Raw genomic sequence first — 21,525 nt, forward strand, 5'->3', positions numbered from 1 at the left:
CCTGTGTGTGCCCTTTCCCTGGCTACCCCTGGGGGCACCTGACCCAGCCCCAGGGTGTCCAGCCCCTCAACCTTCCCCCTGTTCAGCACCTTCCCTAGATTGCCCTTGGCCAGCTCCCCAGTGCTTGTCACCCTCCTCTGGGGACTGGATGACCCCAAGGTGCCAACAGGAGCAGGGAAGATGCCCTTGGCCCCTGGGACCAAAGGTCTGTGTGTGCAGTGGGACTTGGGGACAACAGGAGCCCATTCCCCTATCCTGTGTCATTGGGGATCACGGGTGCAGAGGTGAAGGATGGCCTCAGCCTTCCAGGAGCTGTGGGAGGCTGGGTGTGTCACAGGGGAAGGGGGGATGTCCCCATGGCCTACTCTGTACCAGGCCAGCACAGCAAGGGTGGACACAGGGTGCTCCTGGGGTCCATTGGATGGTCCTGGGGAGAGCAAACTTGATTATTGACCTGCTCCATGCCCAGTTCTCACCAGAGCTGTGTGGGGACCTCAGTGATTCTGGGGGTGCACTGGCCATGGGGGAAGGTGCAGGGGTGTCCCACGGAGTCCTCTCACCACCACACAGGAAATTTGCCCCAGGGAAGGGCAGAGGCTCAGGTTGGTGATTTTTGGGACAGTGCCTGCTCTTACACTCCAGGAAGAGCTGCCTGTCTGTGTGTTTTCCTGCCCCTGGGACATCCCTGGCCCCAACCCAAACAGCAAAACACTGCTCTGCCCTTCCCCTCCCTGTCCCTGTCCTCCCGGTATCCTGTCCCCGACAGAGGCCCTGGGCCCTGCCAGGCTCATGTGAGGAGGGATTTAATCTCCTTAGGGGCTCAGGGGCCAGGCGGGGGGGCTGCTGCACCCCCACGCTCTGAGCACTCCAATGCACCTATTGTTTGGGGCTGGGAGCTGGGGGGACCGAGGTGGGGGGCACGGAACCCCCTGCTCCCCACACATCCTTCTTTTCCCCCAGGAGCAGAGCAGGGTGTTCCAGAGGAGGAAGGATGGTCCTTCCTTGGTGCTGGGGCTGAGCAGGAGCTGGAAGAGGAGTGGATGGCTCTGGAGGGGGCCTCACTCATTTCCAGAGGGATTTTGGGGTCCAGCAGCTGGGATGTCTGGCTTGTCCCTGCACAACCCCCCAGTCCTTCCCCATCCCTCTGCCAGCAGTGGACAGGTGGTTTGGGAGCCTTGGGCTCACACGTGTGTGGAAAGCCAAAGCCATCCAGCCCGGCTCCCTCTGGCCCCACTGTCCCAGGGCTCCCTAATCCTGGCACAGAGACTTTCTGTGTGCACCCAGGGTATTTTTATCCTCTTACTGCTGCCTGTTTCCTGTTGAGCTGCAGATGCTTCAGGCCAGCTCTGCCTCGCCAGCAGGATGGCTCAGAGCTCCTTAGGTTTGGGGGGATGTTGAGGTGGCTCGAGGCTGTTTTGCCTGTGTCTCAGTTTAAAACAAAGGCAAAAGGTCAGGAAAGTTCAGCCTGATCCCCAAAGTCTAGAGGCAGGTTGGGAGGATGGGAGTCCATGGAAATGGGCATTGCTGGGTGCCACCTCCATGGCGGGGAGCCCTGACTGGGATCAGGGTCAGAGCTTTGGGTCTGGATCTGGCCCAGGATGGAGGCTCCATCCCCACTCAGCAGCTGGAGCGAGGTGGGACAGAGACCCCTGTGAGAGCTTCAGGGGCCTCAGAGGGTGTGGGCTGGGGGCCCTAGGCACAGGAATCCCCACCTGGGGCCAAACTGGGCCACGAGCCACTGGGACAGCACTTCTGTCCTCTTTGGGACAGCATTTCTGTCCCCTCTGGGGTCACACTTCTCTCCCCTCCTCTGGTGCTGCAGTTTAGGGTGAAGGAAGGGCACTGGGTGGGGGACAGGGCTGGACGGTTTTGGTACCAGGATGGGGACAGGGCTGGACGGTTTTGGTATCTGGATGGGGACTCTGTAGTGTCCTTTCCTGGAGGGGACAGGCAGAGCCAAGGCCTTGAGTGTCTCCAGAGTCCCTCCTGCAGCCAGAGCAGAGCAGGGTCAGGGCAGGTGTCCCTCTGGCTGGTTTGAAGCTCCCAGCCAGGGGGGCACAGGGGCCCAGGCTGGGCATGGCGGACGTTGGGTGTCCGGCTAAGAGGGGTTTAAGTCTCCTTGGGGCATAAATGAGGCTTTTGATGGCCCGGGCCTGCATGCCACAGTCATGAGACCTCGTTCAGAGGCCGAGCTCAGTCATGGGATCCAGGAAACTGAATTAAAGCAAGTTAAGGAGCTTTTTCCGAGCTCTGCTCTGGTTTTCCACGTGCTTGTCATATGAACAAAGATGGTATAAAAGGGCAGAGGGGAAGGATCCCATCGGAGGTCGGGCTGGGAGAAGGGACCACGTTGGGAGAGGATGCCGGGGTGAGAACAGCACGGTGCTGGCTGAGGTGGAGGGAAGGAGACAGAAAGGACAAAAAGAACGGAGAATGTGTTGGCTCTGCTGAGTGAGGTGGAGGCCTTGGAGACAGCAGGGACAGTGGGGACAGCTGTGGGGGCAGAGCTGGGGGAGCAGAGCTGTGTCCCCCCTCCCCGAGCAGCGCAGAGCCCGACGAGCCCGCGGCTGCACCGCGACACCGGCTGCACCTCCCTGGTGAGACACGGGCAGGGGGGCAGGGGGGGCACCCACAGCCCTGGGGACATCACAGCCCTGGGGACACCCTGAGAGGGCACTCACAACCTTGAGGGGGCACCCAGCACCCAGGGGGGGCACCCCGCTCTGCCCTGCTGGCTGGGGCTGGGACAGGGGTGGCAGGTGGTGGTTCCTGAGGGTCCCTGAGCTGGGTTGGGACCCTGGGCTTGGGTGGGAATCCATGGGACGGCCCCACACTGCTCTGTGTGTGAGTCTGTGCACAGGTGTGCACACAGCACACACGTGTTCATGCCCAGGTGTGCACACAGGGACACCTGCACAGGTGTGCACGCACACAGGAGTGTGCACAGCCCTGCAGAGACCTGCACACACACACAGGAGGTGTCCAGAGACACACGGGGACCTGCACAGACACAGACCTGCACACACACTCACACAGATGTGCACTCACACCCAAATACATACACATAGATGTGCACTCACACACAGCTGTGCACACACCCCTGAGCAGCCCCACACCCCCTCTGCCCCCTCTCCTCACCCTGGGGTTCCACAGCAGTCCCTGCATCCCCGGCCCCACCGCACCTCCCCCCTGCCCATCCTGAACTGGTTCAGGGACCGCAGCAGTCCCTGCCAGGGCTGTGCCCTGCCCCAGGGACACCCAGGGGCTGCTTTCACCTCCTGGAGATGTGGGGCAGCCCCAGAATCTCCAGCTCCCTCTGACCCCCCAGCTCCCCTGGCTCCACAGGATCCCCCAGGATGCCATAGGATCCCTCAACTCCCTGGGATTACCCCAGATCCCCTCAGCTGCTCAGGATTTCCCAGCTCCCCAGGATCCCCAGGTCCCCTCGCTGTCCCCTTGCGTCTCTCCTCTGTCCGCAGGAGCTCTTGCAGGAGTGCGGGGCCGGGCCCGCTGCCCCCTGTGAGCTTCCCTTTGTCATCCTATGCCTGAGCGTTCCTGGAGGCTGGGATGGCCAAGGGAGGCCCACGGGCTGCCACAGCCCCGCGGTGACAGCGCCTGGACAGCACAGCTGGGACCCCGCACCGGGTTGGGACACCCTGCGGGACGGAAATGTCCGTTTGCGGGGGGCAAAGCATCCCCTTGGGGGCTGGGAGCTGCCCCTTCGTGACAAAGCATTCTTGTAGGGGTCAGAGCATCCCCTTAGGAACATTCTGGGGGCGTGAAAATTCCATAGAGGGACCAGAACGTCCTGGAGGAGGGGCTGGGATGCCTCCCCTTCATGTGCCAGGAGCACCTATAGGGACTTAGAGCATCCCCTGGGGAAGGGAAAGCATCCTTGTGGGGTGCCAGAAGAACTGTGGGGTTCTGGAAACACCCGTGGGGAGCTGGAGCATCCCCTAGGGTGGCTGGTACCCCGTGGGCTGGGGCTGGGCAGGGGGGGCAGCAGCCAGGCCGTTGCCCAGGACGTGGATGGGGTTATGGGATGTCACAGAGAACCCCTGTATGGGAAGGAACTGCCATGGGGGACATGGGTGTTAAAAGTAGGGTGGTACCAGGATGAGGTACTGGGAGTACTGGGAGTGATGTCACCATCCTGGTCAGCCCACCCCTGTGAAGATGTGACCCCATGTGAGGACGTTCTGGCAGCTCCAGGGAAGGAAGGCCCTGTTCTCCCAGCTCTGTTCCCTTCTCCAGCTTCACAACCCCCCTGGTACCTCGTGCTGAGGCTGGAAATGTTCCCATGTGGATGCAGAGAAAATCTCCCCCATGGGGGGCAGAAACTCGTCCTGGGAGCTCAGATGAGGTGATGCAGAGCAAGAAGCAGGGAGTGGGGGTCCGTGGGGGGAGGCTCTGCTCACACCAGAATCTGGTTTCCATTTTTTTTTGGGTTCTTCTCCTAAAATTCGACCCCATTCCCCCAGTTGGGGGTGGGTGGCAGGGCAGGGATCAGCTGGGGGGGCGGGGCTGGAGGGTGGGGATGAGATCCCAGGGCACCCCCAAGCTCCAGGCTGGACCTGATCTCTGCTCTGGGAAGGGAACCAGGAGCACCCCCCTGGCAGCTCTGGAGCTCATCCTGGGCCACAGCTGGTCCTGGGGGTGTGGGGGACACCCAGCAAGGAGTGAGGTCACCCTGGCACCAGGGCAGGTCCCTGTGTCCCCCAGCACAGTATAGTGTGTCCCTCTCACAGGGGACAGGTCCCTGTGTCACTCAGCATAGTGTTGTGCCCCCTGTCACCCTGTGTCACTCAGCACAATGTGGTGTGTCCCTGTCAAAGGGAACAGGTCCCTGTGTCACTGTCCCCCAGCACAGTGTGTCACTCTGTGTCACCCAGCACAGTGTGATGTCTCCTCATCACCCTGTGTCACCCAGCTGAGTGTGGTGTCCCCTTGTCACAGGGGACAGGTCCCTGTGTCCCCCAGCAGCAGGAAGGGCTGTGACAGGGGTGACTGGCCCTGATGCAGTGACATGCCCCTGCCTGGCTCTCCTGGGGCAGTGAGGGCCCAGCCCCTGTCCCCTTGTCCCTGCAGGGTCAGTGACAGCCCCACCCTGTGCCCCCCCTGCCCCAGTTCATCCCCTCCTCCCCTGACATCAGACCCTCTCTCTGGGGTCCCCTCACTGTCTGGGGGTCCCCTCACTGTCTGGAGGTCCCTCACTTTCTGGGGTCCCTCACTGTCTGGGGTCCCCTCCCTTCTCTGCAGAGGCTCAGGAGCTCTGAGGTGCTGGGTCAGTTTTGGGGGTCCCTTGGTCAGTCCAGGATGTAGTGGGGGTTCAGGTCCTGAGCAGGGCTGGAGGGATTCTTTGGAGTGCTGAGCAGGGTGGGGCTGCCTGGGTGTGCAGGGGGAGCCTCGAGAGCTTTCCCAGTGCTCCTGACTGGGAGCTGAGTGGATATACCAGTTACCTGAGCTTAGGTGAGGAGGCAACAGCAAGACCAGCATCGATTTTGGGAAGGATTTCCATGTGGGGTCCTCCACGTCTGGGCAGAAACAAGTATTTTATTTTTTATTTCATTCTATTCTATTCTATTCTATTCTATTCTATTCTATTCTATTCTATTCTATTCTATTCTATTCTATTCTATTCTATTCTATTCTATTCTATTCTATTCTATTTATTTATTTAATTTCTTTTCTTTTCTTTTACTGGTTTGTGAGTTGAAGAAGCACAGGATAAGAATTATAAAGCAGGGAAATACCCCGTGTGTCTGCACTTTTAGGTGTGTGTCTTTCTTGAAACTTCTCTGTTACAGCTGAAGTTCTATAAAATACATTTAACCATGCCATAAAAATGAAACCACTCTGTTTTGTGGGGGGAAGATGAGCTTGCTTTCCCAGGCCTGGTGGGGAGGGGTGGGTGGGGGTCTCAGCACAGCCCCCCCCAGTGCCAGGGCCAGGTTTTTGCCTGAGGGAAGGCAGCTTATCTCCTGGGGTTCCCTGATTTTAGAAGCTCTTTAGGGATTATTCAGGTGTCCCAGGGGCAGCAGCTGCTGGTTCTGCTCAGTGCTGGGTTCCTGGGCTCTGCTGGGATGCTGTGGGAGCGGCGGGCAGGAGGAGGCAATTGGGCAACTGCCCAATTTGGAAAACAAAGAGGGTTTTTTTCACTTAAGACTATTACAAAACACAGTTTTGCAATCTTTCCCTTGTCCCTCCCTTTGGCCAAGGCCAGCTCCTCCTCGTGCACCTTCCTCTGCATCACCCAATATTCCTGGCATTGCCCTTGAGCTTCCCATCTCTCCTTGCACAAGAGGTGAGGCTCCCCTGAACCCCAGGCTGAGCTGTCCTGTTCCACTCCATGGGATTTCCCCTGGGAGGGCTGGCTCCTTGCTGGCCCAAGAACAGCCTCACCTGCTGCAGGTGGAGTCTCCCTGCTCTGATCACCCATGGCAGGGGCAGTGCCAGGGGGTTCCCAGGAGCTGTGGATGACCCTCTCTGGGTTTGGACAGACAGGTGTCAGCTAAGGAAGGCAGGAGCCTCCCCTGAAATGGAAAATGTAAACCCCCTCTCTCTGAATTATTATAATTTTGAAATTAAGGAACTGTCAGGCAAAGATATGGGAATATGAATAACAATTCTTTACTAGGGAAGAAAATAAAAATAAAATTGCAGTAACACAAACCAACCCTGCCAGAGTCAGAGCAGGCTCTGCCCCCTGTGTGTCAGGGTGGTGGCACAGTCCCATCCCAGGGGGGCTCAGGGTGGTGGCACAGTCCCATCCCAGGGGGGCTCAGGGTGGTGGCACAGTCCCATCCCAGGGGGCTCAGGGTGGTGGCACAGTCCCATCCCAGGGGGGCTCAGGGTGGTGGCACAGTCCCATCCCAGGGGGGCTCAGGGTGGTGGCACAGTCCCATCCCAGGGGGTCTCAGCCCTCCTGCAGTGCCAGCTGTGGTTCTGCTGGAGCAGGGATCCTGCACAAGGGGGGAGTTTTCCTCTGCAGCTCCAGGGCTGCTGGAGATGGGCCTGCTCTCCCTCTGGGAATGCAGGGCAGCAGAAAGCTGCTCCTCTGGGAATGCAGTGGGCAAAGGCTGCTGGGCTGTTCCCAGGGCAGATTGGATCCAGGTAGGAATGCTTGGCTCCTCCCCTGGGCAGAGCATCTCCCCATGGGATGGTGGAATTTGATCAGCCCTGCAGGGACACTCAGTGGCCATGGACAGCAGAGATCTCCTGGAGGGAGGGTTGTCTGTGGGAGAGACAAAGAAAACTGCCCAGTGAACAGAGGAGAACTGCCCAGCTCTGACAGATGGGAATACACACCCCCACTAACATCTTCCAGCCTAAGACAGCCCCTCACCTGACTGATCCCCACAGGGCAGGCTCCAAGCCCCTGCTCTGAGCTCAGCCAAAGCGCTGTCACTGTGTGCCTCAGTTTCCCCACTGGTAAATGCAGCTGTGGTGACCTGGGGCAAGGTGGGGGCTGGACCCTCATGGGATGTGGAACCAGTTCTTGGCCTGGCCTTGGGTCACTGCCCAAACCTGTCCACTGTGCTGCTGCTCTCCAGGAGGCCCAAGCCGTGCTGGGTCTCGGAGAGCTGGTCTGAGGTGGTCCATGCTGGGGTGGGTGGGCTGTGCTGGGGCTGGTGGTCCATGGTGGGACATGCTGGGACATGCTGAGGCAGTGGGGTGTACTGGGACTAGGGCAGTGGTCTGTGCTGGGAAGGTGGTGTTAAAAACGGGACCAGACTCGCGGTACTAAAAGTGATAGCAGCATTTATTAAAATAAAAGAAAGGCCTAAAGCAAGGAGGCCCTGGCCGAGCAGCAGCGTTCCTGCTGAGGATGGAGCAGTGCCAGCGCTGGGGCTGCTCAGCAGCGATGGCCCCGATGTCCCAGGTGGAGTGGCACAGCTTCCCTGGGTCAGAAGCCCCTTTTTATCCTGTTCCTTGTCACTTTGGATTGGTTTCTTTTTGGATCCTTCATTTGCATGAAAGCTTAAGGTGCTTGATTGGCCCATTACAGTTCTGTCCCTTTCGCTTGGGGGGCAGTGCGCTTTACTTAGGTGTATTATGGTACTTTGAGTACCGTATTTCTTATAACTACCCTTTTAACCCCTTTTACCATACCCAAACTAATAGTACATGTTTAACAATTACCAACTATTTTACAACTGTTTCTAACCTATTTTTAACAGGGGTCTATGTTAGGGATGGATCCCTTCTGGGGCTGGAGGTCCATGGTGGTCCATACCAGGGCTGGATCCATGCTGGGGCTGGTGGTCCATGCCAGGGATTGATCCATGCTAGGGCTGGTGGTCCATGCTGGAGGCAGCAGGCTGGGGGCTGGGGCAGTGTCCATGATGGGAATACTGGAATGTGCTGGGCCAGCGGTCCATGCTGGGGCCAGTGGTCCATGGTGGTCCACGCTGGGAATACTGGGACTGGGGCAATGGTACATGCTGGGGTCTGCAGGCTCTGCCGGTGTGGCCATGGTGCTCCACCGTGGTCTGTGCTGAGGATTCTTGGCTGATGGGCCACAGAGCAAGGAGGCCGTGACCATCACTGTGCCCACAGCCGGCAGCAGGGTGAGGTGGCTCCAGCCCTGGGGCTGAACTCCCAGCCAAATTCAGCTGATTTTGGATTACAGAAGCCTGGAATATCCTGAGCGGCGAGGGAACTGTAAGGACCACCGAGCCCAACTCCCGGCCCTGCAGACACCCCAACAACCCCACCCTGAGCAGCTCTGAGAGCGCTGGTTCTGCATGGCGGCTCTGCAGCCCGGCCGGGCCCGAGGGAACGGGAACGCTGGAGCTCGGCTGGAGCACAGGAGACTGAGGGGAAGCTCCTCGGGGGCTGCAGCTCCTCCCCAGGGGAGGCACAGGGACAGGGGCTGAGCTCTGGGACAGGAGGCCAGGAAGGGCTGGAGCTGGGCCAGGGCTTGGCATGGAGCTCAGGGCAAGGTTCTTCCCCCCGAGGGTGCTGGGCACTGCCCAGGCTCCCCAGGGAATGGTCCCAGAGCTGCAGGAGCGTTTGGACAGCGCTCTCAGGGCTGCTCAGGGTGAGGGTGTTGGGTGGCTGTGCAGGGACGGGTGCTGGATCCACGCTCGCTGCGGATCTCCCTCAGGACGCTCTGGATCCCGCGTCCGCTCCCGGCCCGCCGTCAGCCCCGCCCGCCCCGCCCCGCTCGCCCCGCCCCGCCCCGCCCCGCTTTCAGGCGCGCCGCGGGCAGCCCTGTGCGGGCAGCGGCGTCGCGGGGTCCTCGCTACCGCGCCCGGCGCTTCCAAGATGGCGGCGGGGCCGGTACCGGCTGTGTGAGGCGGGAGCGCGTCCCGGCCGCCCGCGGCTCCTCTGCCCCCCGGCCCCGCTCCCGCCCCGCAGCCGGCGGGATGCTCAGATCCACCGGCTACTTCCGCGGCATCGACTGCCCGTTCCTCAACGCCGGGGGGTCGGGGCCGGGCCGGGGGTGCCGCAGGCCCTACTGCCACTTCCGCCACCCCCCGGTGGCCCCGGCGCCGTGCGGAGTCTCCGGAGCCTCAGGCGACCCCAGCGTGGGGCTCCCGCTCGGACACGGCGCAGGTACGGCCCGGCCCGGCCGCGGTGCCCCCTCACCTTCCCGTCCCTGCCGCCCCGGCCCTGTCGTGCTTTCTCCCCCCGCCCCGTGTGTTTTCCCCCCGGCGAGGGCAGACCCGTGCCTGGCCTCCCGGTGCCGCCTGCCCACCGTTCAGGGCCCTGATCAGCCCCCAGCGCCGCGGGATCGCCTCGCCAGCCCCTCCGCAGTGCGGCGATCTCGGGGTCTGTCGGTGTCACCGGCGGAGCCCGGCCGTGCCCCGGCTCTGTGGCTGCGTCTGCCCAGCCCTGCCCGCGGCTGTCAGCTCGCCCTGGGTCCCGGGGAGGGTTTGAAGGAGCCGTGCGGCCCCAGCGGGTGAGGGTGGCTGGGGTCGGTGGGATCCCACCGGGTGTTGGCGAGCAGCGTCCCGAGGCTCCGGGACAGCCCCAGCGCTGCCCCGGTCCCGTTCTTTGTCGCTCCGGGCACTGGGCTCACGTGGCGCTGAGGTGTCAGGCCGGATTCCAGAGCTGCTGACAGCTCCCGTTAGATCCAGGAGCTGCCTGGAGCGGGGAGGCATGGCCTGTGCTGGGCCCTCTTCGTTCTCTGGGGGGCTGTGGTCAGCCAGACCCCCCCTGAGGGGCTTGTGGGGCACAGGGCACTGCCAGGCTTCTCAAAGGCAGCCTGGCACAAAACCCCAGTGAATCAGGCAGTCATGGAATATCCTAAGCTGGAGCAGACCCACCAGGATCTATAGTGAGCTATTGTTGGCCCTTCTTCCAGCAGTTCTTGCCATTTTATTTATACACATTATTTGCTGTTCTGCTGATTTATTGGCAGAAAAAAGCCTGCATTCTTCTCCCTAGAAGAGCCCTGCTGGCTTTCTTTATGTCAAAGCTTTGTTATTTCTGTTAGGTATAATGGGATAATAATGCTGGTGTGGACAGTCCCTAATAATCTGAAGCAGAAATTGCCAAAACAAAGCCTAACTTGTGGGTTCTTTTTGTGTGCTTACTCAAATTTGGGTTGCTCTCTTTGGGTTGTTTGGAAGAGGATTAATTATAGATGTCTCCTGGTTACCAGGCCAGCGTACCACCACTACTAGTTTAGTTTAAAATAAAGGAAACATTCTCAGGGCTGTCACAGACAAATAATTGTTAGAAAGACAAAGTTTTTTTTTGCCAATTTTGGTGTTCTTTTGAATTTTAAAAGCTCCCTAGAATGCTTTAGGATGGTTCTTTAGATGATGTTGTAATTCTCTTTCAGTGTGCTGTTCCTGCACATCTTTAAAATATCTGTCAGTTTTTGGAACTGGAATTGCTCATTTTGGCCTGCACCAGGTGCTGCTGTGCTTGCTGACAGCTGGGGCTGGGTTTGGAGTTTGAAGTGGGGAAGGGAAAACCTCTGTGTGCCCCTGTGAAGTGTGTGAGGCTCCCAGAGCTGGCTGGAAGTGTTGGTGTAAGCTGAAAGGCAAGAAGAATACCCCAGTGCCTTGCTAGGCCTGGCCTGGGCGTGTCAGAGAGAGGAGAAGCAGCTTGAGTTTTGGGGAGTAAGAGTTTCCTTACAGTCATGGAATTGTTAAGGTTGGAAAAGCTTTCCAAGTTCATCAAATCCAACCTTCAACCATTGTGGTCACCACCAAGCCCTGTCCTCTAGAGCCACATCCACACGTTTGGACACGTCCAGGGATGGGGACTCCACCACCGCCCTGGGCAGCCCCTTCCAGTGCTTGACAACTTTTTATGTGAAAGAAATAGATTTTCTTAATTCTGTATTCTATATATTCTTAATTTCTTTATAGAAATTCTTATAGAATTTCTTATAAATTCTTATAGAATTACTTATTAAAAATTCTTATTCTTATATTCTTAATAGAATATTATTTTCTTTTTTCTTAATAGAAATTCTTGTGTAGAATCTATTCTATATAATTTCTGTATTTTCTTAGTATTCAACCTAATCTACAGCACTTAGAGAAGAGTTTTTTTGGCAAAGCAAAGCCCCAGTGTGGGCCTGGTTTCCCAAGGGGAAGGTTCTGTCACTTGTGAAAGAAGCAGGATGAAGAGGCTGAGCTCCAGGCACTGCTCCCTGCTGCCAGCTCAGAGCCTGTTCCTGCCTCTCTCCCAAACTCTTGGCATCCTGCACATGGCACAGCTGGCATAACAGGGATCTGGGAGTTCTGTCTCAGCTCAGGGTTTGCCTCCAGCCATTTTTTAATGTTAGTTCTGTGTTGGCTCCCACCTGCAGAGCTGCCCCAGCCCTGGGCAACAACAGCAGGAGGACGTGGAGCTGCTGGAGCCAGGCCAGAGGAGGCCACGGAGATGCTGCCAGGGCTGGAGCCCCTCTGCTCTGGAGCCAGGCTGGGAGAGCTGGGGGTGCTCCCCTGGACAAGAGAAGGCTCCAGGCAGAGCTCAGAGCCCCTGGCAGGGCCTGAAGGGGCTCCAGGAGAGCTGGAGAGGGACTGGGGACAAGGCCTGGAGGGACAGGACCCAGGGAATGGCTCCCACTGCCAGAGGGCAGGGCTGGATGGGATCTTAGGCAGGAATTGTTGGCTGGGAGGGTGGGCAGGCCCTGGCCCAGGGTGCCCAGAGCAGCTGGGGCTGCCCCTGGATCCCTGGCAGTGCCCAAGGCCAGGCTGGACAGGGCTGGGAGCAGCCTGGGACAGTGGGAGGTGTCCCTGCCATGGCAGGGGTGGCACTGGGTGGGCTTTGAGGTCCCTTTCAGCCCAGACCATTGGGATTCCAGTTGAGAAATGGGACATGAGCAATGGACCTGCTGCAATTTCAGGGTTTTAGAACAGACTCCAGCAGGTCACAAAATGTTCCTGATTCCTGTAGGAGCAGGAGACCATTTTGCAGTTATTTTGCAGTGCTTGGCTCAGCTTCCTGGGAAGGATTCTGGTTGAAGTGCTCCTGTCATTCCCTGCCTGCCCGAGGCTCCTGGCCTGGAAGGATCTGTAGGTTTTACACTAGAGGGTGTAGTAGCTCAGCCAGAACCAGGCAACCATCCTCTGGGAGCAGGTTCTCCATCCCCCAGGGCTTGCTCCCTGCCAGGGAAACTGCCTGTCTTGTTTAGAAGTAGCCTCTAACCATGCATGTGGGCAGGTCTGACCTATTTAATCACATCACTCGATAGAGAAGCTTTAAAAATGTCATTTTTTTGCCAAGGCAGGTGGGTTTCTACACCAAGAGCTACAGCACAGATTGGTGTTTTCTGGGATGGTGCCTAGAAAAAAAGGATAACATCTAAAGGAGCAGCCTGCTAAGCATATTGATTTGAGGCTGGGGCTGGCTTTGATGTTTGAGGATCACCAGAGGATTGGCAGGAATCCCAAAACTCTTGGTGCAATTTTGTAGCTTTGAAAGGAGCTTTTGAAAACTGCAAGTGGAGCTGGCCCTTGCAGGTTGTGGGAAGCGGGGCGGGGGGGGGTGGGGGGGTGGGGGAAGCATGCACATGTGCCATGCGGAGCAGAGAGGATGTGGAAAGAGGAATTAGTGGGATGCAGCACTGTTCCCCCCCTTTTTTTGCCCACCCTCACGGCTCCAGGCTTCCCAAGGTTCAGGTGTTCATAAATGATCCCTGTTTTGCACACACAGTGCTGGAGTCCTCCCAGGCACTGGGGGACAGTGGTGCAGAGCCCTCCATGTCCCTCGCACATCTGCAGGAGCAGGACTGAGTTTTCCCTGACTGCTGCTGGATGTGGCAGGTGTTCCCTTTTCTTTCCTGTCTGGAAGCAGGTCCATAAATACAAGGATGTTGAGTGAGGGGCACGTTTGAGCTGGGGTCTGAAACATGGAATGGCTGGTGTGGCAAATCTGTTCCCGTGTTTTATTGCAGGGATCTGCCTGTGTGGTAACAGAATGTGGGTGCCTTGGAGGTTTGTGAAGATTCTGTGCTGGCTGAGCACTGAGGATGATGGGGTTTTCTGTCCAGGACTGGAATCTGGAGATTGCAAATTCTCATCCTGACTTGGCTGAAGTGCTTTTTCCATCTCTGAGACGACTAAAACCCACCTGCTTCAGAGCAGGATGAAAAGATTATTGAATGTGTGTGAAGTGCTTTGAAAGCGTGCGCTGTAAGGAGGAGGGAAGAGCTGCCTTCAGTCCTAAAAGCGTCTTTTCAAGAGCTGTAGAGGGGAAAAATAGGTCTCTCTTTAAAGTCGAGGTCCTGAATATGCTGAAAGACATAAAAGAGGCATAATACAGCTCTTCATAAATATCTTAAGGTAGGCAGCCCTGGTTTGCTGGTTTGATGCTGTCTGGGGGTGTTTTGGAGGTGGATGTTTTTGAAGCCAGAGCAGAAAGCTGCTTCCAGGTCTGGAGCTCTGAGTTCTGTTGTCTGCACTGATCACAGAATCCTGGAATTTGCAGAGCTGGAATGGACCCACAGGGATCATCAAATCCAATCCCTGTCCCTGCACAGCCACCCCAACACCCCCACCCTGAGCAGCCCTGAGAGCTCCTGCAGCTCTGGCAGCCTTGGGACCATTCCCTGGGGAGCCTGGGCAGTGCCCAGCACCCTCGGGGGGAAGAACCTTGCCCTGAGCTCCATGCTGAGCCCTGGCCCAGCTCCAGCCACTCCCTCAGGTCCTGATCCTTGTGTTTTTGTGGGATGGGAAGAGCCAGCCAGGTTTTCAGCATCCTGCCTGAAGTACTTTGTTCTGCAGTGGAGTGTACTGAGCTGCTCAGCAGTTTTCTGATGTGGTCCAAAGCTTGTTGGAGCAGTTTTCTGGCTGTGTAGATTTTCTATCTGGGTGTACAAAGCTTTGCTGGTTAGACCTGGATCAAATCTGTGGAAGGTGTCAGGGACAGAGTTCTGCTCCTCTGTGTGGTTGACACACAGTGAGCTGCTGCAACACTGTTGGGCTCAAGTCAAGTGTGGAGAAATCCTTGGGCTTATCTTCCCAGCTTTAACCCTGGATCCTGTCACTGGTGCAGGGAGGCACTTCAGCTCTCCCTTCTTCTGCCCAAAAGCAGCCACAGAGGATAGCTGTGACCAGGAAAATCCCCCCGAGGGTGCTGGGCACTGCCCAGGCTCCCCAGGGAATGGCCCCAAGGCTGCCAGAGCTCCAGGAGCTCTCAGGGTGGGGGTATTGGGGTGGCTGTGCAGGGACTGGGGCTGGGCTGGTGATCCCTGAGGGTCTTTTCCAACTGAGGACATTCTGTGGTTCTGTGGTACTTGGTAAAACCTAAAGAGGCTCTTTAGAAGTTAAAATCCAGTTTTAATCACCCCTCTTAACCCAGCATCGGGACCATTGTGAGGTTCCTTACACAACCCTGCTCAGGGGCTGTGCCTATTTGTGGGAGCAGCATTGGCACAGGCTGGGATTTAGAGCCTTGGTGTGACTCACATTGCAGGCCATGTTCACACTGCGTTGTAGAAGGGTTGAAAAAACATCTTTCTCAGAGCATTTTCCTTCCTGCAATTGATGTGCAAGATCATCTCAGCAAAGAGCTTTAGTGCTCTATTTGCTACAGCAGAAGTGGAAACTCAAGTGTTTTCAGTATCATTTCACTGACAGAGCAAAGCAGGTGTTCAGTGTTGGGTGCTCCAGTCCATGAACTGGGAAGGGGCATCAGTTCTACTTTTCCCTCCCACATCTGTGTTTAGGAGAATCATTACCAAAGTGCCACCAGTGGATTTTATTTTTAACCAAGTTTTGAAATGAAGAGTGAAGAACCAGTTGGTGGTGAGGTCAGGATGTGTCTTTTCAGCACTTTGGGATTTGTGGTGATTTCCCTGCGCTGTTGGTTTGAGTGTTCCTGTGGCTGGGCAGGTGCAGGTGCCCTTTGTGCTGGGATTTCAGTGTGGCCTCACTGGACACTTCCCGTAATTGGTTTTTCTGTGGCTATGGGGAGATTCCCCCCTAAAAATCCGAGTCTCCCCTCGTGAGGCAGCTCCAGATGTGTGAAAAGCAGGAGGTGGGAGCAGATCTCCAGTAAGCTAGCAGGATTTTGGGTTTGGCACAGCTGGAGTTGTGCCAGTGCTGGTGAGTCCCCGGCTCTTCTCCACCCGGCCAGGAGCCCTGTGTCTGCAATTCTGGGATTGAAAAATTCTCTTGTCCCTGACATTTGAACACTTCCTCTAATTTATGTTTTCAATCTACAGCCAAGCCCCGCCGCGCCAGTGGGAAGCACAATTCACTAATCCAGCGCTTCCCGGAGCGCGTTCCCTGCGCTGGGCGAGGCGGAGGCGCCGGGTGGCTCCCGTGGGCTGGGGCAGGCAGCGACAGGCAGGGCCAGGCCGTGTCCCAGCCGTGCCACCTCCTCCCCTGCTGGCCCAGGCCGTGTCCCAGCCGTGCCACCTCCTCCCCTGCTGGCCCAGGCCGTGTCCCAGCCCTGCCACCTCCTCCCCTGCTGGCCCAGGCTGTGTCCCGGCCCTGCCACCTCCTCCCCTGCTGGCCCAGGCCGTGTCCCAGCCCTGCCACCTCCTGCCCTGCTGGCCCAGGCCGTGTCCCAGCCCTGCCACCTCCTGCCCTGCTGGCCCAGGCTGTGTCCCGGCCCTGCCACCTCCTCCTCTGCTGGCCCAGGCTGTGTCCCGGCCCTGCCACCTCCTGCCCTGCTGGCCCGGGGGCTGCAGAACTGGTTTGGGTCGGCACGGCCGGGGATGGATTTTTGGGGAGCCACTGCGGGCAACGTGTGGAGCTCAGACCAAGCCGACAGCAGCCGCAGGTGGGGAGTGGGGAGAGGAGGAGGAGGAGGTCAGAAACTCCCCCAAGGTGAGGGCAGCAGCGCTAGGAAAGAGGAACGGGGTCGGGAAGCCCTTGCAGACGCTCTGAACCCCACGGAGCTGGGAGCACCGGAGGGTGAAGGCGGGACCGGGGCAGGTCCTGCCCCGGTGCCCACGAAGTGCTGTGTCAGCAGCCGCGCACCGCGTGCTGCCGCCAGCCCCTGCCGGGGCGTCTCGCAGCACCGGGCGGCTCCAGCATGAACAAATACCTGCAGTGTTTATCGACCCCGGGCAGCTCAGGTAACTCTTTCTGAAGTTTTTGGCGTCCTGCGGGGTGAGGTGGAGGTTTGGGGGGTGCGGCTGGGAAGGAGCAGCTGGAGAGAAGCGACTTCTCCAGGGCGGCTTTCACGTGCTCACCATTCATTGAGCAGGAGACCCGAGTCCGGGGTCACCTGCTTCTGGAATATGTGTGCTGTATAAAAAGCCCACATTGGCTTTGGAGGGTTTGGTTTACGAGGGTTTTCATTCCCCTGTGGATTTTGGGTTTTTATTGAAGAGAGGATTGTGCTGGCGTGTTGGGTTCTGTGGTTAAAAGTGGCTGTGGAGCTGCAGGTATCCAAGACCTAAAGCAGCTGCAGAGTTTTAATTCCAGCTTTTGAATTGTTTAAAGCCAGACAGGTTTTAAAAACAGTTGAAGTTTTGCTTTTAGCTTTTCATACATCACAGCTAAAGTGTTTTAATGTAATGCACCTTGAAAGATGCTTTTCTTTAGCTTTTAACTTTGTTTTTTGGGTGTCCAGTTGTGACTAAGTTGAAATAGTTGAGTTTTGGTTTTTTTGGGTTTTTTTTTTTTCTTTTTTCTTGTCTTAAGCAGGAAATTTTCCCCCACACTAGTTTAAGAATCAGACAGGTGTTGAGAAGGTGATAACTTATCTGGAGCATGCCAGAAAAGGGCTTGAAAATTAAAGGACTGGTCGGTGTTGCTGCTTGTGACTGTGCCAGTTGGAGTAAGTTTTCAAGGTGAAGTTGAATGGAGAGAAGTCACCAGAATTACTTGAAATATTTAATTATTTTTTCTTTCTTTGAAAAGAAGACTTGCACTGCTAATTGCATTTTTTAGTAGATCCTTAGTTTTATCCAGTACTTTACACAGGAGGTGTGGAAATGGTTTCTGGGTTTTTTCTCAGAGGATAAAAACAAGTCTCTGTTAAGTTTGTTTTGTTGGGGCTTTTTTCCCCAAACAGAATTTCAACTTTTCCTGTATTTTGAGGAATAACTTTATAGCTAAAATGAGAGGGTGAGTGGAAAGATCTCCAAAGAATCCAAACACTGAATATCCAAATATTCAAATGCTGAGACTCCTTCCAGCCTGTGCATGACAGGCTGTGGGCTCAGGGTGTATTTTGGGTGCCAGTCCTTGTCCTCTGCTTGTCCTGGCCAATCCAGCCAGTTGGGATTCTCACATTCTTCCTAAGTTATGGGAGAAATGTGTCAGTGGTGTGATTTCCTCTTAGGTAAATGTCTCACAGACCTTGATGCTGTTCTCCAGCAGGGTGTGTGGGACTGTCTGTGAATCTGGGCATAGAGGGATGGCAGTGGTGGTTTGGTATGGGCCAGGTCATCCTGTCCTGGCTTTTGCATCCCTGGATTGAGGTGGTGGTGCTGTGTGAGTCAGTGACAGCCCCAGGTGTCCTTGGGGACTCCCTGTGAGGCCACCAATAGGGTGAAGCTGCCATGCTCAGTGGCTTGAGGACCTCTCAGATTCTTGTTTTGCTGCACCAGAGACAAAACTGCCTGTGAGAAATGATACTCACTTCCAAAAATTCAAAATGTTTATTAAAACCTTATCAAAAATACAACAGGAGACTGAATAGAGAGAATATTGCAGCACCTGGAGCAGAGGATTTTTCCCCCACGTGCTCACCCACACAATGGAGGTTTTGCCTTTTAACCCTTTAGCCCCTCCCAAAATTCTGTCCATTGACTCCTTCTTTGCTGTCCAGTGGTGGAGTTCACTTCCTTGAATCTTGCTTGGAGGTCAGGTTTTTATTGCCACAGTAACTGTCCTGCCCTCCCAAATGTCCCAAACCCAGGCCACCCCCGATAACAGCACAAGGGGGGTAAAACACAGCTATAAATCTATAAACTTCTCTTAGCATATATACAGGATATTTGCCTTTTAATTGTGAGAGCCAACCATGGCACTACTCATCTATCACATGCCCAAAGTTGTGTTGCCTTGAATAAGTTGAGGAGGTGGGTTCTGCATCCCAGGTTGTTTCTGTCTGAGCTGCTTTCTGGGACCTGCCCTGATGAGTTTCCTGCTGAGTCGTTCCCTGATAGCACTTCCAGCTTTGGAAGGACACTGTGAGGCTGCTCTGGCTGAATGAAGCCCCTTGGGCAGGTCCCTGTCTCGGGAGATCAGGACTTTGGATGTAGGGACAGGACACAGGGAATGGCTCCCACTGCCAGAGGGATGGGATCTTGGGAATGAGGAATTGTTCCCTGGGAGGGTGGGCAGGCCCTGGCACAGGGTGCCCAGAGCAGCTGGGGCTGCTCCTGGATCCCTGGCAATGCCCAAGGCCAGGCTGGACACTGGGGCTGGGAGCAGCTTGGGATGGTTGGAGGTGTCCAGGAAGAAGATGGGCTTTGAGGTCCCTTCCAACCTCAACCACTCCATGATTTCTTGCTGGGCACTGCCTGCCCTCAATCTGAGAGTTGAGGAGACAGCTCAGAGTACAGTACAGAGGTGCTGTCTGGCTGCTCTTGTCCCTCAGTGTGACCCCTGGGTTCAGCCTGTGGGGACAGGTGGCCCCATTGGCCATAACACCTGGGGAAACCAGCACTGCCCTGCTGGAACCCAGCAGGGCTAAAAATACCTTGGAGTGAGAGATGACTGTTCAGACTGTTTTTCAGTCTTGCTAATATCAGACTTTCTTTTCTCATATTTGCATCCTTTTTTCCATTAAAGAAATTACTGTAGAGGTTCATAAAGTACTTAGAGGCTGTGGCACTAAATACCACCCCTGGAGGAATAAATCCAAGGAGTGGGGTGCACAGGGATTCTTCTACCTCTAATGCCTCTCAAACCTTGCTTCCTGGTGTTCCTTGACCAACACAAGGTTATCTCTGCTTTTAATACTTAATTTTATAATTAGATTTACTTTTCAAAAACACAAAAAAGGAGCAAAACATATCCTAGGACTAGGGTTGAATTTGAAGAAACATTTCTCTTAGCTCCCCTTCCCTGCCCTCCTAACCCATTTCCTCTGGATGATTATTTGAAATGTACTATTTTAAATCTCATGTTAATTATTTCCAAGTGGTTGGATATTATTGTTAAATTAATTGTTGGAAATTTGCTTTGGGTCCTGGCGAGTGAGCTTTGTGCCAAAACCTGCCATTTCTTGTGTGCTCTTTAATTCTGTAGAGTAGCAGAACTCAGGCTGCTGGTAAAACCTCCCTGAAACATTCTGTTCTTGAGGCACCACTGTCCCTTCTGTGAAATGTTAAATGCAAAGCTCAGAGTGATTTTCCAGTGGTGATCATTTTTCTGCAATCACAGAGGTTGTCCCTTTGCTGAGTGCTGGCTCTGTAAACACAGAGAGCCCTTAAGCCAACAAAGCTGTTCCGATGACGTGAAATAAAAATGCCTTTATTTTTTCCTTTTTCAAAGAGTCTCCAAACAGCTTTCACCTTCCCCACCTCTACATGAATTCATCTTTAGTTGCCAGCTGCAGATGACCCAGGGCAGTGGGTGCCTTCAGCAGCAGCAGCAGCAGGGCTTGAAAAAAGAGCTGTAAGATCATTGTGTCCAGCAGTCAGCCCAGCCACCATGGTCACCACTAAACCGTGTCCCCAGGTGCCACATGCACATGATTTTTGAGCACTTGCAGGGACAGGGACTCCATCAGTGCCCTGGCTGCCTATGCCAATGTTTGACAGCCTTTTTTGTGAAGAAATTTTCCCAATTTCCAGTCTAAATCTCCCCTGGCCCAGCCTGAGGCCGTTCCCTCTCCTCCTGTCCCTGTTTCCTGGAGCACAGCCTGACCTCCCCGGCTGTCCCCTCCTGTCAGGAGCTGTGCAGAGCCACAGGGTCCCTCCTGAGCCTCCTTTGCTCCAGGCTGAGCCCCTTTCCCAGCTCCCTCAGCCTCTCCTGCTGCTCCAGACCCTTCCCCAGCTCTGTTCCCTGCCCTGGACATGCTCCAGCCTCTCAGTGTCCTTCTTGTGGGTTCACTACAAGAAATGTTCAATGTCTTTTGCCCCATGCTGGTCCCTCTGCAGCTTGGCCAGCAAAGCATTTTGTTTGGAATTCCTAATTACTGTAAATTTGAAAGTTTTTAATTTTTGCAGCCTTTTTGTCAGGCAGCAGCAGCTGAGTAGCTCTGTTGGATCTGGAAGAAGCAGTTGTCATCCAGTTGTCCAGAGCAGCTGTGGCTGCTGCATCCCTGGAAGTGTCCAAGGTTGGATGGGGCTTGGAGCAGTCTGGGACAGTGGAAGATGTCCCTGCCCATGGCAGGGGTGGCCCTGGGTGAGCTTTAAGGTCCCTTCCAACCCGAACCAATCTGGGATTCTGTCTCCCACATGCATTCAAGAGCTGGAGTCCTTTTCCAAAACCTGCAGGTTTGCATCATCATTACAGCTCACCTGTCACACATTTGGGCTTTTCTGAGTTTAAAGCATCTCAGCTATGTGCTGTGGTAGGCTTGGACAAAAAAAAGAAAGACTTTTCTCTGGAATGATTCACTGTAAAGTAAGTTTTACCTTCACACAGGTGACCTTGTCCTCCCACTCTTCTTTAATGTCAGCTTTGTTTACTGCCCTTGCCTGTTGCCCAAACTAGAAGGACCAGTGAAGAGTCTGGCTCAGAGGAGCTTTGTAATAATCCAGCTCCACCTTGGAACAGAGGCCTTGTGTCCCTCAATCATCCTGACAGGAACCAGGAGAAAAAACCCATCAGCCTGGTTATTTTAGGTGGAATCTTGTTCTGTGCTTCCATGTTTTCTGTGCTGCAATGGCTGATTGAAGCACAGCTCAGTTGGGTGTGTTCTAAAGCAGTTCTGGGTAAATATAGTGTTCACTGAGGTTCTGCATAGAGACATCTGTGTCTCTGTTAATATAATAGAGATAATTATTAATGATATATTAATAATATTAATATCAATAACTTGTTAAATATTAATAATTTGTTTTCTGTAATATTGATGGTAACCTCACATTTTGTTTCTCACGTATCTGAGGTACAATAATTTATTAAAATAGTTTGTACTTCAAAAAGTGTTTAGTTCACAATCCTGCCAGGAGCTGGCATCTCAAGTCTCATTATC

General features: G+C 55.2%; 1 protein-coding gene across 2 annotated transcripts in view; it reads left to right on the plus strand.

The window, feature by feature from the left end:
* Positions 1-9,235: 9,235 nt before the first annotated feature.
* The window catches only part of REXO1 (RNA exonuclease 1 homolog), a 47,826-nt gene continuing 35,536 nt past the window's right edge, over positions 9,236-21,525 (plus strand). The window contains exon 1 of one of the 2 annotated variants that reach the window (XM_050986038.1): positions 9,236-9,561. In XM_050986038.1, the coding sequence (XP_050841995.1) occupies positions 9,372-9,561 (190 nt within the window). In that variant the 5' untranslated portion in view covers positions 9,236-9,371. Of the gene's footprint in view, positions 9,562-16,342; positions 16,499-21,525 lie in introns of those variants that run through there. The other variant, XM_050986039.1, reaches the window with a different exon arrangement.

This window comes from Serinus canaria, chromosome 28 (genome assembly GCF_022539315.1).
Source record: "Serinus canaria isolate serCan28SL12 chromosome 28, serCan2020, whole genome shotgun sequence".
NCBI lineage: Eukaryota > Metazoa > Chordata > Aves > Passeriformes > Fringillidae > Serinus > Serinus canaria.